The following is a 15407-nucleotide window of genomic DNA, read 5'->3' on the forward strand; positions in this document are numbered from 1 at the left end:
TCATCTGCAACACAAACAGGGGGTAGTGCAGCCTGATGTGTGCAACCCACTCGACACGGGAAACTACCACCGCTGAAGCGCCGTACCGCCAACTCAAAGAGCTCTCCAAGAGCGCGCTGAACTCGTTCAGTCTTCTTCTCTCAGTAGAGTAGTCAGGAGCAGAACGATGTGATCGCTCGGCTCCGAAGCGAAAAGCTGAATATGCGCTGCATCTGCTGCCTACTTATACTCACGCTGTGATCAGCGGCAGCTGGATGCAATAATCGCATGCCAATGTGCATTGGCTCGTTTAGTTTACACTCGAAGTAGATTGGTCTCTCTAAGTGAGATCCCAATTCGTCGGTCATCCGACATGACGTCGAGAGTGACCGACTGAAAGGGAACTCTCAGGTTTCATAAAAATATCTTCATCTTGGTTTCAAAGACGTCAAAAGTCTTATGGGTGAACTAATTCCCACCCCTCAATAAATAAATAAATGCGTAAACAAACAAACTAACCAGCTAAATGACAGTCAATGACTTTGGAAAGAGCAACACTAGAAAGTTCAGGCAGATTCCCCTCACCGCTCTCTACGCCAAGAGCATAAGCAGTTGGGGTAGAGGACATTTAGACATATTTGATGGGGCTTGGAGCCACACAAAATCCCTGAGGACCAATTCTGGGACAGTTTTGGAATGTGCCGCTTGGTGCAAGTATTCAGGTCTGAAGATGAAAAGCAATTACAGGAAAATTGCTTTTCTGTTCTCCTCCGAGTCTGTGCGCTCACCCGGGCGAGTCAAACCAGCACAAAGAGATAGGAACAATTTTCTATTTAACAGCTGACAAGCTTCTAAGGCACTGACAGCTAAAAACAAAATAGGAAAAATGGCTGAATAACCTCAGACCAGAGGAACAGCCTAGATAACATGTTCCTATAACTCTTGTACTCTTTCAAGGTATTACACTAAAGAGTAGAACTGGCCGTGGAAAAAAACAGCTGCTTGTAGAGAAAAACAAGCACTGAAATAAAAGAATAGTGCTCACAAGATCAGTAGGATGACTGTCGCAGGTGCTGCAGCAGTGATAATGAGTGAGACTGGAGTGAAGTGATTGGATGATCACTTCTACTTGGAATTTGAGTTTCTCTGCCTACTGCAGATGAATGTGAACTTTTATGTAATTTCTAAGAATTTCCTTCTGATTTCTTTGGTATGGACTTAAAATCTATAAAATAACTGTTTAATAATTTTAAACAGTAACAAACACAGCACTATTGCAAAAGATCAGTTTGAACTACTTGGAAAATGGAAATTATGTGTTTCTTGAAACTGAAGGCAGTTTGCAACCCAGACAGTTAATGACTAAACAAACATTATTTTTGTATAAAGGTCCCTTCTTTTGGTTTCAGACCGGCTTCCAAAGCACCATAAGTTCACATCTAATGATCTAGAACAAATTCAAGTGAGCTTTACAGATTGAGTAATAATTTGCATTGAAAATAGAGGAAAAAAAGGAGACGGCGACCACTTATAGCACCTAAAATGTACCATATATCGTCTTACAATAATATAAAATTACTTCATTTTACCTTGACCTTTGAATAAAAAAATATTTTAATGGACATGGTATTATCTATTGATACAGCTCTGCTCATACGTTTACATACCCCTTGCATAATATGCAAGATGTTAATAATTTTAACAAAATAAGAGGGATCATAAAAATGTTTACTTTTTATTTAGTACCGTCCTAAATAAGCTGTTTCACATAACAGATGTTTACATCCACAAGACAAAATAATGACCGAACTCACACAATTAACTTGTTCAAAAGTTTACATACCCTAATATTGTGTGTTGTTACCTAGATGATCAAAACCTGTTTTTATGTTTTGTGATAGTTGTTCATGTCCATTGTTTGCCCTGAGCAGTTAACTGCCCACTGTTCTTTAGAACAAGCCCTGCACATTATTTGGTGTTCTAGCATCTTCTGCACATTTGAACCCTTACCAACAGTGACTGTTAGGGGTGTAACGATATACCAATGCCACAGTTCGGTTCATATCACGTGGCATGGCACTAGCAATACAAAAGAACACTAGATTCACTTTTAACTTAATAATAATAATAATAAACAATAATTGCTCTCTGTTAGTTCATGTTAATTAATGCATTAACAAATGAGACTTTAAAAATTGTTGTTTTGTAAAGTGTTACCAAAAAATCTATTGCCTTAAATTAAATATAATAAAATAAAACAATGCATAAATAATGCAAACAAGTCACTGGACAACATTACTCAAGGCTACCTATAAAAATGCATGTGCCATGGATGACAATAAGGAAATGATTCTAATCAAATATGTAATAACTCAATCTGACACTCGAGAGTCTTGAAAGGGGGCAGTACTTTATGGGTTAAAATAGCTTGAATGTTTAAATTGGCAGTACTTAAAATGACGTGCTAGTGACAATTCCATCAACTGTCCGAAACGTGCCAGTAGCCCCTCACTGCAGAACAAAGATCCAGGGGCGGGGTTGGATCCACATCTAGGGGGGGGAGATGGGGGGGTTTATGGATCAGGGGGTGGAGACGGGTAGGTTTAGGTATATGTAAGGTGGGAGGAGTTGGATCTGGATCCAACCTCACTCCCTGGATCTTGTGTTCTGCAGTGAGGACCATCTCGAAACACGTGCTAGTCTTGTATTGCAGTGTGCAGCTCGCTTGCAGAGCAAACTCAACGTGGATATTATACATGTGAGGCCATTTGTGCATTTTGAGAGAGTGGGAGAAGACGCGGTACCACTCAATCCCAATCACTCACACCGTTTGTGAAATTCCATTTTACAGAAAGTTTTAAAATGAGAAGTTATCTGCTTTGATGATCTGTTTGGATTCAACCTACATGCTACAGTGCATAAATGTTTGCGGGAATTTCCTGCTTTATAATCGCGAAACCTGCGGGAATGTGCGCAATGCATCCACAGAGCGAAACACGGCAACTAAAATTATAATAGTGTTCTCATTATAATGTTATGTATATGACAGTCCCAGTCATAGTTATTAAAATTCAGCATTGTTGTTTGTGCTGCTCGTGCTGCGTGCTGAAGAAATAATGACCATAGTAGGCCTTCAATGAAGCACTTTACTGCAGCGTAACTCCACCAAATGCATCTTATATGAGATAAATAATATATACAATATATATATATATATATATATATATGTGTGTGTGTGTGTGTTTGACTGAGCTAGTCATGAAGATATAACTCTGTGGACACATTCTTTCCATACCGCGTTGAAACATGACATTCTTTTACAGTCGTGTTCTTATTATAATTTTATGTAGCCTATATGACAGATTTGTTCTGCAGATGTTGTCCTTAATGGTACTTTCCTTTTCAAAGGGATTCAAGCAAATCAAAACTATCATGGCTGTACGCATTTGAAGTGTCTCAGTTGGGGGCGGGGTAGGCCATGAGAGTACCGGGGGCGGTGTATCGCAGATTTTCGGTTTGGTTTGAATATCGTTACACTACTAGTGACTGTATGATTTTGAGATCTATCTTTTCACACGGAGAACAATTGAGGGACTGATATACAACTATTACAAAAGATGAAAAGATTTACTGATGCTCAAGAAGGCAACATGGATCATTAAGAGCTGTGGGGTGTGAATTATTTTTAACAGGATGATTTGTAATTTTTTCTTATTCGGTTTAAAGATACATAAATAAATATTATTTAAAGCATTTTAACTCCTTTCAGAAGCTACAGAAGATATTTACACATTTCCAATAAGACAAAATAACTACAATTTACCCGATCATCTAATTCAAAAAGTTTATACCTCACCGATCATAACGCATCACATTGCCTTCTTGAGCATCAGTGAATGTTACATACCCTTGAATCTTAATACAGTGCAAAATAGTACAAAATAAATCATGTATTTTTTTCCCCTTCCTATTTTGCTAAAATTATTAACATCCTGCATATTCTGCAAGGCTTATGCAAACTTATTCGCAGAACTCTATTGGCAGTGTGCAACATTTTTGTGCTTCAGAGAATATGGTTTGGTGATTTAATTGTGCTAAGAGATAAAACAAGCTCACTTGAGTCTGGATGAAGAAAGAGGAGTTGGGGGAAACATTCCTGGCTCAAAAGAGTCAAAGTAGGTTAGGGTCCAGGAGAAACTGCAACAAAGAACTCCAGCCACGGAAGACAGGACCAAAATACTCCAAAAACCTGCAGGAAAAAAGTCCTGTGTTTTACAATATGCAGCCACTATGTTAAAATACACTAGGTGTAATTTGGACCTACCTAGGAGTCTCACTTCTGATCCATCTTCAGGGGTTATCCTCTCTGCTCTTAGATCTATAGATCAAAGAATTATTAACCAAATCAAGCATACATGCATAATGCATATATCATTCGGTATTGCACATGCTTGAACTTCAGGAGAAGGGTTCCAAGATATAGATATGAACTTATTTTAACCTTACCTTTTAATACGATGTACAAGAAGGAGATGAGTACAGCGATAAATGAGACGACCACTACGCTGCATAGCACAGAGGCTATACGAGCGGGCCACAGGTGAGTGTATTTCCAGAAGCGCTGCCGTACGGGTTGCCGCCCAGGCGTTGCCCTGCGGATTTCGCTGCTCTCAAGTGAAGCTGCATTTATTTCCCCCAACATGTTTCTTCTTCCTGCTAATGGAGTATTATCTTCATAATCAGAATAAACGTCTAAGGACTGGGCGTCTTTATCTCTGGCAGACCGCAGCATGGTCGCCAAGATAAAAGTTTCTAAAGTAGAAATTGTTGGCTCGTGAGTCACATCCTGCGTCTTTAGTTTGCGCGTTTCCGTTTCCTAGACAACTGGCTAGTTAGTTAGCTCGCCAGTTAATCTCACTTTTCAAATGATTAATTACACTCGATTTGTACAATGCATGTTAAATACTTTTTATTCAGTTAAACGAGAAACACAACCGACTTAAAGCCGTTATCGCTGAACACAACGTATATTAATGAGAAAATTGTTAAACGGTGAACAGTTTCAAAACATCGCGGTTTGTGCTTCTGTGTTTGTGAAGCACCGCCTTGATTACCGTGTTGTCCAATCGTAATTGACGACCCAGGAAATACGACCATACGATTGGATATGATGAACGTCATTAAACAAACCTACTTGTTTCACACATTGTTAATCTTCAGCACACAAAACTAGTTTATTTAGATAAAGACTGACAGCAGACTGAATTGAGTTCGTAACTGATGTCAAAATGGAATAGCCCGAAGATCAAACACATTAATCCCACCACATCTGAAGGAACAATGAGGTCTAAGAGATAATGTGGAAGAAAAATTAAATTACTGAAATATTACTTACATAAAGTAATATGACATAATACATAAATTTGTATAATACATAAATTAGTTTAGCTCGTGTTTTGCTTACTTTTATTCTTTTTTTTTTCTTACAGAGGTTGATAACTGTGCGAAACAACTATTAATATGGAATAATACTTAATATTTATTTTTAAAATAATATTTAATATCTAATTAAGTTAAATGTCATCTACACATTTTTCAGCAATATCATGTTGTGGTATAGTCTGTTCATTTTGGATAAACGATTCTGTTAATTGACTAATTACTTGAGTACGATTTTAAGAGTAATTTTCACTCTAAGCACTTATCTATTGTATTCTTTCATTTGTGTTTTCATAGTTTTTTCATGGAACAATTCTTCAGCACTCTTAAAGCTTCTGACAGTGGCAGTTGGGAGGTCTGCCCACGTTCTCCATAGCGTTTGGAGTTGTCAGCTTTTATTTGTCTCCTCTTTAGTTCTGCATCGTGAACTGGTCCCCAACCTTGTGTGATGTCCATTAGCCAGCAGACAGGATATAGGTATCCCACTGTTATCTGCTGGAACAGTAGAACTAAAGTGGCTGAAAATGAGATGATTCACCTATTACATTATTTAATGCTTTTTATATACATAAATGTTTAAATACACAAAAGAAGCATTGCTCATCTCATATTTGAAAAATTGGGTCTAAGTTTTAGTGTTAAAGTATTTTAAAGCATTGTATTTTTGGATAATTTATGCTGAATATATCACCAACCTGCTGTGTCCTTGTACAGCCATATAGCAAAATATTACTTTTTGTCATTTTGTCTATTATTTGGATTTCGTTTTTAGTATTGCAGATCACAGCAATAGTGTAGTTATTAAAATAGTTTCATTAAAAGGATATATTGGTTATTTTATTAAAAGGATAGTATAACAAAAACTGAAAGATTATCAGTCATCGAAAACCTGCATAAATGTAAAATGAATTTTTATAGTAATATGAATTTTATGAAACTTCTAGAGATAGAGAGCTATACAGTATTATGTGGTCTGGTTTAAATAACCTAACTGTAATCTGGCCATGTTTAATAGTACAAATGCCGTTTCAATCCGACCTGGGGCCGAAAAGAAATGGCTAAGATCCTTGAACACAAGGGTTTGCTACCACCTTGTGGCAGCATTAAGTTACCACTGCCCACAAGTAGCTCCAACATCACATTTATCATTGAGCATCCTCATGTGTCCATCCCGATTTTCAGTCAAATAAAAACCTCTCTGTGAATTCTTGCATCGACCACACAAAATAATCACTGTTTTTTAATGGTGCTGGTGTCATTGCTTTATTTGCACACAACCACTGATTCCAGTTAAAGAGTTCAAAGTAGAAAAAAAGTTATATGTGCCACTAGTGTCTGTTCAAGCTTTCAAGTGTTACGTGCAACCACAGACATTTACCATATGCAACAATAGTGATAAAAGAGCAATTTAGGTCACAGAGTAAGTTGATTCACCATCAGATTAAATAATACTGTCATACTAAACAACATAAAAGTTAATAACATTCCAGTGATATTGCAGGACAAGTTGTTTTGTTTCAACAATATGTACAGCACCACAATGGATGAACAATGTAAAAAATAAGACGCTCAATTTTGTAGCAAAATATCTGTACATTTAAAAAAAAGACTTTTTTGTCCAATGAAATGTCTTCGTTTAAAAAAAAAACAGCACTCTTTTCCACAGTTTACAAATGTCAAATGAGATAAAACCAGTAGGAGAGCAAGTCTGTGATTAAAATGAGATGTACTGTAAATACAATGTCAAACTGATTGGGAATGCTTAGTAGTAAACATTTTCTCAACATTTCATGGGATGTTTAATAATCCTCAACAGCATTACAGTATCAAGACTGAATCTCCCTCTCGCACGTCATCCATGTTTTTTTTTTTTTTTTTAATCGAAAGTTCAGTTTTAAGATGATCAAAGTTAAAAATAAAAGTGCATCTTGTAAATCTTCCCCTCAGAAAAAGCTACTCAGCTCTGAGTTTTAGAACCAGAGGTAAAATGACAATGAAAATGAAAAGTGGGCCAATCCAAGGACTTCCTTTGACATTTCTGCTCTGTCTTGTACATGATACACAATGTCTCAATGTTGAATATAGTGAATCATAAAAGACCACAATCTTTCTTCACAATGTCCATTTGTAGAATCCACAATATTAGACTAAGTCAACATACTGCATCCACCACTCTACACTTCATGTTCTCTTTATCTTACGTTCTTTAAAACAGTCCATTAAATCAAGATGTCAGATCTCAGGTAAGCAGAAGTGTTCAGTGTCACGTTTATCCATCCTTCCATTGATCTAAGTGTGCTATTGTTTGTTCTTTTTGTTCAGTAGTGTCATTGGCCCACCTTCTGTCCTCAAAAGCTGAACAAACTTGGCTAACAGGTGGTGATCTCCATGTTGCGTAGCAGAAGGTGCTGTATCTCCAAGTTCCTTCTCCCACTCCTCCTCAGGGCATCGGCCCGTCTGAAAGGTTGACTGCGCAGGTCTGAAGACAAACAAGTCAACCGTTACAGTGAGCACAACTACAGTCTGTGCCTGTGGATATGGATGAGACAGGGCCAAAGATGGGTACAAAACAGGCAGGTGTGTGGATTTTTGGTTAGTTTTAGATCAATTTAGCAGGGATGCACGATATTCCGGTACTATATCGGTTATTGGGTGTAATTGGCAAACACCATTGGGTGTTTCGGAAACCAATTGGCAAAATGGTATAGAACAGTTTAATATTGGCCATTTATCTGTCTCTACCGCTTATTGGTATAGGTTTGATATAATGGCTGATGATACTGAATATATAACTGGGCATACTCATTTCCCTTATTTTTACATTATGGTTATGGAAAAGTTAATCTTTACAACACAATAATAATTGTAATATTTTGTTTTGTTGACAAAATTTAATATTTTAATATTGGCCATTTATCTGTCTCCACCATTTAATGGTATAGGTTGATATTTGATATAATGGTATCATGCTAATGCTAATTTACTCTATCTTTACATTGGCATGAACATCAAATAATGGCAATTGTAAAGTTAATCTTTACAAAAGAATAATGATTTATTGACACTGTTAGATGTGATCTTCAGCAAATGAAAAAATGAAATTATTAATTCTTCATACTGTACATTATAATGTTGTGATGCCTAAATCTACTTGGAACACTTAAAATGACTGATCATAGTTTTTGATGTATTATTATTTAAATGGAATAGCATATTTTAATATTGGCCATTTATTTGTCTCTACCACTTATTGGTATAGGTTGATATTGAATATTGAACGGTGCATATTTATTTTCCTTGTTTTTAGATTGACAAAGTGAGCATTAAATTAATGCAATTGTGAAGTTAATCTCTACAAAACAGCAATATTTTAACATTTAACACTGTTAAATGTAATGTTTAGTATATGAAAGAATGAAAAGGGCAATATTCATTCTTCACACTGTACGTAATGCTATGATCCCTAAATTTAATTAGAGCATTTACATTTTTTAAATTTTCATTATTCAGATAAAATGGAATATAATATTTATGTTTTCAATAACATTAAAATATTATCAGCATATCATATCAGCCAGAATTGTAATTTTAGTGCATCCCTACAACTCAGATCCTTCTGATAAGTCATGATATGTTGGAAGGTGGTTACCAGAGACAAAGTTTACCTGCAACTGTATTAGATCTACTCAATGGGATGGGACACTTCAACAGATTTTTAAATCTGCGACTAGATTTAAATAGTGTGCAGGAAGCAAAATGCATAACAGAAATTATTGAAGGCAGGCATGCATCTTTTTTTATGCAGAGAATTCACGTTTCCATCCTGTATTTAATGCCCTTACCCAGGTGAATAGTAAACAAATGAAGAAACAGAGAGAAGGATGGAGGGAATGACTAGGAGATGAGTGAAGAAGAGACGGACTTAAAGGCACCTTTCTGAGGGGACAGAATTTAGTTTAATAATGGAAGTCCTCGGAGAGGGCGGGGTCACAGAAGAACCGCGAGCCACGTTTGGCTGATCGTGCGGTAAAGGGGACGGTCTTCAGCACTGCAGCAAAATAATAGCCAATCACAACACAGAAACACCAAAAGCTAGAAGCTCTAGAAAAGGCACAGAATCAGACAGAAACTTCAAGCCTCTAAACTCCAGTAAGGCTAAACAGCATGGTGTCTACTGCTACTGTACGTCTACTGTTACTATCTAAAGAACAAGACCAATACACACTTAGGGAAACAGATTCATTTGACGTACGTACAATCAAATGAATCTGTTTAAGCTTGCATTCAGCAGCATTCTTACCCGTAATGATGTCCTCAATGGCGCCATCTTTGCCTTCGTAGACGTGGCGGCTATCTTTGCCTTGCCTCTTCCTTAACTCAGAGATCAGTTCCTGCTGCTGCCGCTTGCCCTTGTGAGATGGTGACTGGTGTTTGTACAAATTAATAAATGATAGAATATCCAGTTAGTGCACACAGCTTTGCTGTAATCTTTCCTTTAATGTACACTGTAGTGTGCTCTAAGGCTGGGCATTGACACAAATTGCACGGTTCGATTTGATTTAGATTCACAAACTTGCATTTCGACTAGATTCTGATCTCAATTCGATTCAGGTACAGTACATGTCAGTTTAAGGACAAAATTCTCTACTAACTAAAAACTAATGCTGTAAACCATACAGGGAATTCTGTCAGTTGGTACATTACTGTAATATTTAAAGGGGTCATATGATGCGATTTCAATTTTTCCTTTCTCTTTGAAGTGTTACAAGCTCTACAAGCTCATGTGGAAAATAATGTATTTTTTTAAACTTAAATCGCATAAACACATTTCATTACACCAAATACACAAAATAATGTTCTTTTTAGCAACATCATGATTTGTATGCAAACATTTAAATTCCACATAAGGAATTTTTATAATATCATCATAACTTTTTAATGACCATTGTATTTCTACTCCAATTAGTTTTTTGAAATATAAATATTTAAACGGTGGCTGTACAAATTTAATGATTATATAAAATAATACATATATTTAGCAAAATGCTCCTCTCTAAAGTAAATTTTTTATAGTTAACTACTGAGCTACGATCATTGAATGGCTTTCCAGAGGTAAATGTAATTTTACATTTACAAGCGGTTTTATTGGAGAATTTCTGTAGTTGCAAACACTTGATTGTATGATTACAATAGACATGATACATTTCAGTAAGTTGTACTGTATTTTTCAACATACCTTCTCATGTTCATTTACGTTTATTTTGTGCGGTAACTAGTATTAAAGAGGAAGAGATGATCAGTTCATGTGCATGGCACTTTGCTTGAACTAAGGCACTACAGTGATCCGTCATCACATTAAAAAGTGCCAAAATGGTATTTATTGTTCGAATTTCATAATAAAATTGACAGAATTTGAAATTGGATCAATAGTTTGTTGGATGGAAGCCATGCTATAAAATACTGTGTAGTGAAGTTTTGCTTACACATCAACTGAAAACAGCATAGAATAAAAGATCAATTTTTGGGATATAAGAATCATTATCGGTTCCTCAAAATGAGAACTGATAAAATCGAGAAACTGATATTTTCAACCCAGCCCTAGTGTGCTCTACTAAGGCTCTCAAATCATTATACCTGTTGATTTTCTTGCTCCTCCATCATAGCCTCCTGTTCCAGAAGTTTCTCCATCATCAGCTGCTCTTGCCTCTTCCTCTGCTCGTTCTCTTCATTCGCTTGCTGAAAACAACGACAAATTAGATCTGGGCCTTGTGTGAACCAGAAGGAAGTTGATGCACTGATAGCATACAGACTCACCCTATAGGACTTGATGAAGCGAACAAACACAGGGAAGAACACAGAGGGTGGCATGGTCTTGGGGCTCTCCCCGAAGAATTTAACAACATCGTCAAAGGCATCCTGTAATTACATGCAAGCCACATGATCATGGGGATTATCCCTTGTGAGATTCAAACCTACAGCCTTACCATTACCAGCCCACCACAACACCCTATACCCTGCTTTTTTCTACCTGTGCAATCCTAGCATCATCCAGGAGCTTCTTCAGTCTGGCCTCATTGTGATGGATGAAGTCTTTGAGCAGGGAGTTGTGGCCGTGCATGCTGTACTCCCTTCTGGTCAGATCCATACCTCTCTGGAGCTCCTTCACATCCAGGAGAACATTCTCCAGTGAGACTGCAACATGGGAATAATGAGACCCACCATCAAAAACAAACTTACTGTAGAATCAACATATTAGCATATTAGAGCAAAAAAAAAAAAAATGCATATTTGAGGACAATCATTTTTGTATTTCTTTCTGTTAATGTGAGACCTAAGAACATTTTAAAATGAATTTAGAAAGTGTTATATTAGTATTATTTATGTTATTTTATATTAATTTTTTCTTTATTTAATTATATTTTTATTTAATTATTATATTTTAAGTATCAGTTGTTTTTTTTATGTACTTGTCACTTTCATTAGTTTTTTTTAAATTTTGATTTAGTTTTAATTTATTTTGATTTCAGTTTTAGTAATTTTAGTACTTTAAATTGAACAAATTTTACTTTAGTTAGTTGCCAAGGCAGCATTTCCAATTTACATTTAAGTTTTTTTTTTTATTATCCAATATTTATATTTTAGCTTCAACAACAACAACAACAAAAAATAGTTCTAAAAATAGTTATTAACAGCACTAATAATATAAATAAATATAATTACCATTTCTAATTAGTATATTTTAAATGTATTTTCAGGGTTGATGGAGACTTACCTGCAGCAGCTTTCTCAATGTAGTGCAGCTCATTGTAAAAAATGCTTACAACAGGATATTTCTCCTTCACCACATTGGCTATGTAGTGCAAAAGTGTCTTCTTCCTGTCTGTGGACTTGGTTTCCAATAGCTAAAGGCAGGAAACATTACAATTAAACTTAATGTTAATAATGTCAGAATAAACTTAATAATGTCAAAAAAGTGCATGACTTTTAGCTCTTTTTTTAAAAAGTGTTATTAAATGTGATGTTACCAAATCCAAGCTCTGAAGTTTGAAGCCATAAACAGCTCCTCTCTTACTACTGTTCATGTAGTTCCCCAGGGCCAAAATGATCTGAAATGAGAGATATCACATAATTAATTACAAGCAAGACTCTAAAACTACAAGAAACTCTGTGATATTAAAGTTATATTGGCTTACCTCAAGGATTTTCTTTAACTTCTGTGATGACTTTATGGATACAGATGCTGCTATGATAGCGTGCAGTTGCTGTAGGAAAAACAGCAACAGCAAACAGACAAATGTATAAATACATTTCAGATTGATCTTTATTGATAAGAGTGTTATTATTCAATTAAATGATTCAACAACGGTGGTTCCTTTTTTTTTCTCTCTCTTTCCACCTTACCGGTGTGAGCATCTGCAGGCTATCGCTAAAGTTGCCCATGAAGGCCATGATGGTCATCCGCTGTGGCAGCCTTTCAATCTTGCTGAAGAGCATCATGAATCGGTCCTCATCAGTGAGCCCATCCATTGGCCGTCGCTCTCGCTCATACTGGCGGAGCACCTTCACCTCACTTTCAGTGGGCATGAACCGCATCAAACATTCCACGAAATCCAAGGGCACTGTACGTAGATCAAACCTGCGGGCGGTTGAGAGAAACTGATCAGAGTGCTATTAAAAAAAACAAACCTCAAAAAACAAAATTAACAAAAAACAAACAAACCACAAAACAAAACAAAACCAAACAAAACCAAACCAAACCAAACCAAACTAAACTAAACTAAACTAAACCAGCAGAGATAGAAGATACAGGAGCTGAACTGTGGAAGGAACAGAACAAGAACTGACTGATGTTCTATCAAACAGATGTAAGGGAAACACCTTTCATGAATTAGGAGTACAAAATGAGGATTTGTAAAGAAAAATGTTGGAGGATTTCGATATAAGCCAAGAGGAGTTTTTTTGACCAGTGTTTTGTTGTAATTTTCATTTCTGGGTGAACTATCCCTTTGAACAAGAGCAATCCCACAGTTGTAAAACATCATCTCACAGAGAATATGGTTCATCTTTATCTTGACATTAATGACAAAGGGGGAACTTACGTCTGGATTGCTTTGCAGATCTCTTCCGGGCTCTTCCCTGCCTTGCGGAGCGTGATGGCAAGGTTTTTGGCTCTGTTGGCCTCCAGCAGTGAAACTTTATTGGGGCCCTTCTGAGGAGCCTTCTGCTTTTGCATCGTCATGTCGATGGCAGGGCCCTGGGCTTTGGTCTTGAACATTTCCTCAAACTCATCCACATTCAAATCCTGCAAACCAAAGCGTTCTATTAAAGTTGTAATCCACAGCACTCCTAGAACTTGGTGTTCGAAAACGTTGGCACCACTAATGGCACCAATGAATCATGCACAGTAGGACTTCCTGGTCATTGGTTATTTCAAATACATTGTTTTCATAATCTTTTATCAAAATGTTCTTGCTCTGCCTCCTTAACCCCTTCCCATCCAAGTACATGGCTCATTCTGATAGGCAATTCTGATAGCAAATCCCATCCTAAATTGTTTTCACCTGGAATTGTCAGATTATTGAAGTACAATGAGCCCCTAAGGGCAGTGACGTTTGACTTTCTGTATGTGTCGTTTCTTGCAATTTTAGTAAGCAGCTGTTACGGAATGTACTTGAAGTTGATAGAGATCACACATTTCACACCATGTAACGTGCTGCAGACAAATACCTCTAGAATCTTCTCGTCATCGATTTCATTGAAGACAGTGCCGTTGATCTGATTTGGTTTCAGAGCCACCCAATTGAACACTGGCAAGCGGAACTTGGTTTTGATTGGCTTTTTAATTTTCACAGCTGCCAAGAAAGAAAAGAGGCCTGTGACTACCAAAACAACTATTCAATGAGATTAAAAAGAATCACAAAAATACATGATAATGTGTTAAGCAAAGACACACAACACATAATGTGACTAGATCATGACAGTAAATGGTGGCCATGACAAATATCAGGAAACCTACAGAAGAGCTTGATTGGTCCATCTTTGAGGGCAGGAGGAAAAAGAGAGTAGATAAAAACAAATGTTTAGAGAGTAATAAAGCACAAATGTCTAGAAGAGAAAGCCAAAAATTCTTCTGAGCACTAAGAAGTGCTGAACAAAAATCCACAAAATCTTGGAAAATTATTTCAGGGAAAAATAATATGAATGAAAACAGACAACAAAAAATAATACATTTGCAATGACCCATTCACACTGAAACGATCATGTACACATTTATACCTGTCAAGCCAGAGTTGAATATGACCGTTGGCGTCCCGCTTCCTGGGAGAGGAGGAGCACAAGGAGGGGGAGGCGGGGGTAATGGAGCAGAGATCTCAATAGAATGTCCAGGAGGTGGAGGTGGGGGAGGAGGAGGAGGTGGCGGCAGTGGAGGTGCGAGAGCTGCCGATGGCCCATTAGGAACTACAGGAGAAGAGAGAGAACGTGTGATGGCACTAACAATTAATTTTAGACAGCAAGCTTAAGCACAATTAAAACTAGGGATGCACCGATACCACTTTTTCCAGTACTCGCCCGATACCAATACTTTTATTTTTGGTACTTGCCGATACCGAGTACCAATACCAATATTTTCATTGCATTTTAAAATATTGGGTACAGAAACCAAAAGAGTATCTATAATGTTAGTTGGTTAACTTCATTTATCAAATATATACAGTCAAACCAAAATTTATTCAGACCACATTTCTCACATTATCACAGTTTATTCGCTATAGTATAGAAAATGGTAATAAAATATGACAAGAACTCAAAGTTAAACTGTGTCAGAATTCAGCTTGATAATGTCAGATAACTTTGATTAAGAGCTTCATTCAGCATTCAGCAAACATTTTATTTGAAATAAAAATATATTTAAAAAATGTAATCAAATAAGTTCAGACTTGATGAACATAAGCCTTATTTCATTTTTTTTTTTTTAAATATCTTCTGAC

General features: G+C 36.6%; 2 protein-coding genes across 4 annotated transcripts in view; both read right to left on the reverse strand.

Annotated features, from left to right (window-relative positions):
* LOC107660093 (ADP-ribosylation factor-like protein 6-interacting protein 6) overlaps positions 1-5059 on the reverse strand; it is a 10866-nt gene extending 5807 nt beyond the window's left edge. Inside the window, exons 1-3 of the mRNA XM_016449316.1 lie at positions 4486-5059; positions 4304-4357; positions 4096-4228 (exon numbers count right to left, since the gene is read on the reverse strand). Coding sequence (XP_016304802.1) covers positions 4096-4228; positions 4304-4357; positions 4486-4771 — 473 coding nt within the window. The 5' untranslated portion in view covers positions 4772-5059. The remainder of the gene's footprint in view (positions 1-4095; positions 4229-4303; positions 4358-4485) is intronic.
* Positions 5060-6654: 1595 nt separating this feature from the next.
* The window catches only part of LOC107660092 (formin-like protein 2), a 28732-nt gene continuing 19979 nt past the window's right edge, over positions 6655-15407 (reverse strand). Inside the window, exons 15-27 of one of the 3 annotated variants that reach the window (XM_016449315.1) lie at positions 14695-14877; positions 14435-14455; positions 14146-14270; positions 13518-13720; positions 12820-13054; positions 12612-12680; positions 12444-12524; positions 12191-12320; positions 11447-11610; positions 11233-11334; positions 11053-11154; positions 9719-9842; positions 6655-7897 (exon numbers count right to left, since the gene is read on the reverse strand). In XM_016449315.1, the coding sequence (XP_016304801.1) occupies positions 7788-7897; positions 9719-9842; positions 11053-11154; positions 11233-11334; positions 11447-11610; positions 12191-12320; positions 12444-12524; positions 12612-12680; positions 12820-13054; positions 13518-13720; positions 14146-14270; positions 14435-14455; positions 14695-14877 (1649 nt within the window). In that variant the 3' untranslated portion in view covers positions 6655-7787. Of the gene's footprint in view, positions 7898-9350; positions 9467-9718; positions 9843-11052; positions 11155-11232; positions 11335-11446; positions 11611-12190; positions 12321-12443; positions 12525-12611; positions 12681-12819; positions 13055-13517; positions 13721-14145; positions 14271-14434; positions 14456-14694; positions 14878-15407 lie in introns of all 3 variants that reach the window. The other 2 variants (XM_016449314.1, XM_016449313.1) reach the window with 2 other exon arrangements.

The sequence above is a fragment of the Sinocyclocheilus anshuiensis genome, unplaced genomic scaffold (assembly GCF_001515605.1).
Source record: "Sinocyclocheilus anshuiensis isolate Anshui unplaced genomic scaffold, SAMN03320099.WGS_v1.1 scaffold55, whole genome shotgun sequence".
Classification (NCBI taxonomy): domain Eukaryota; kingdom Metazoa; phylum Chordata; class Actinopteri; order Cypriniformes; family Cyprinidae; genus Sinocyclocheilus; species Sinocyclocheilus anshuiensis.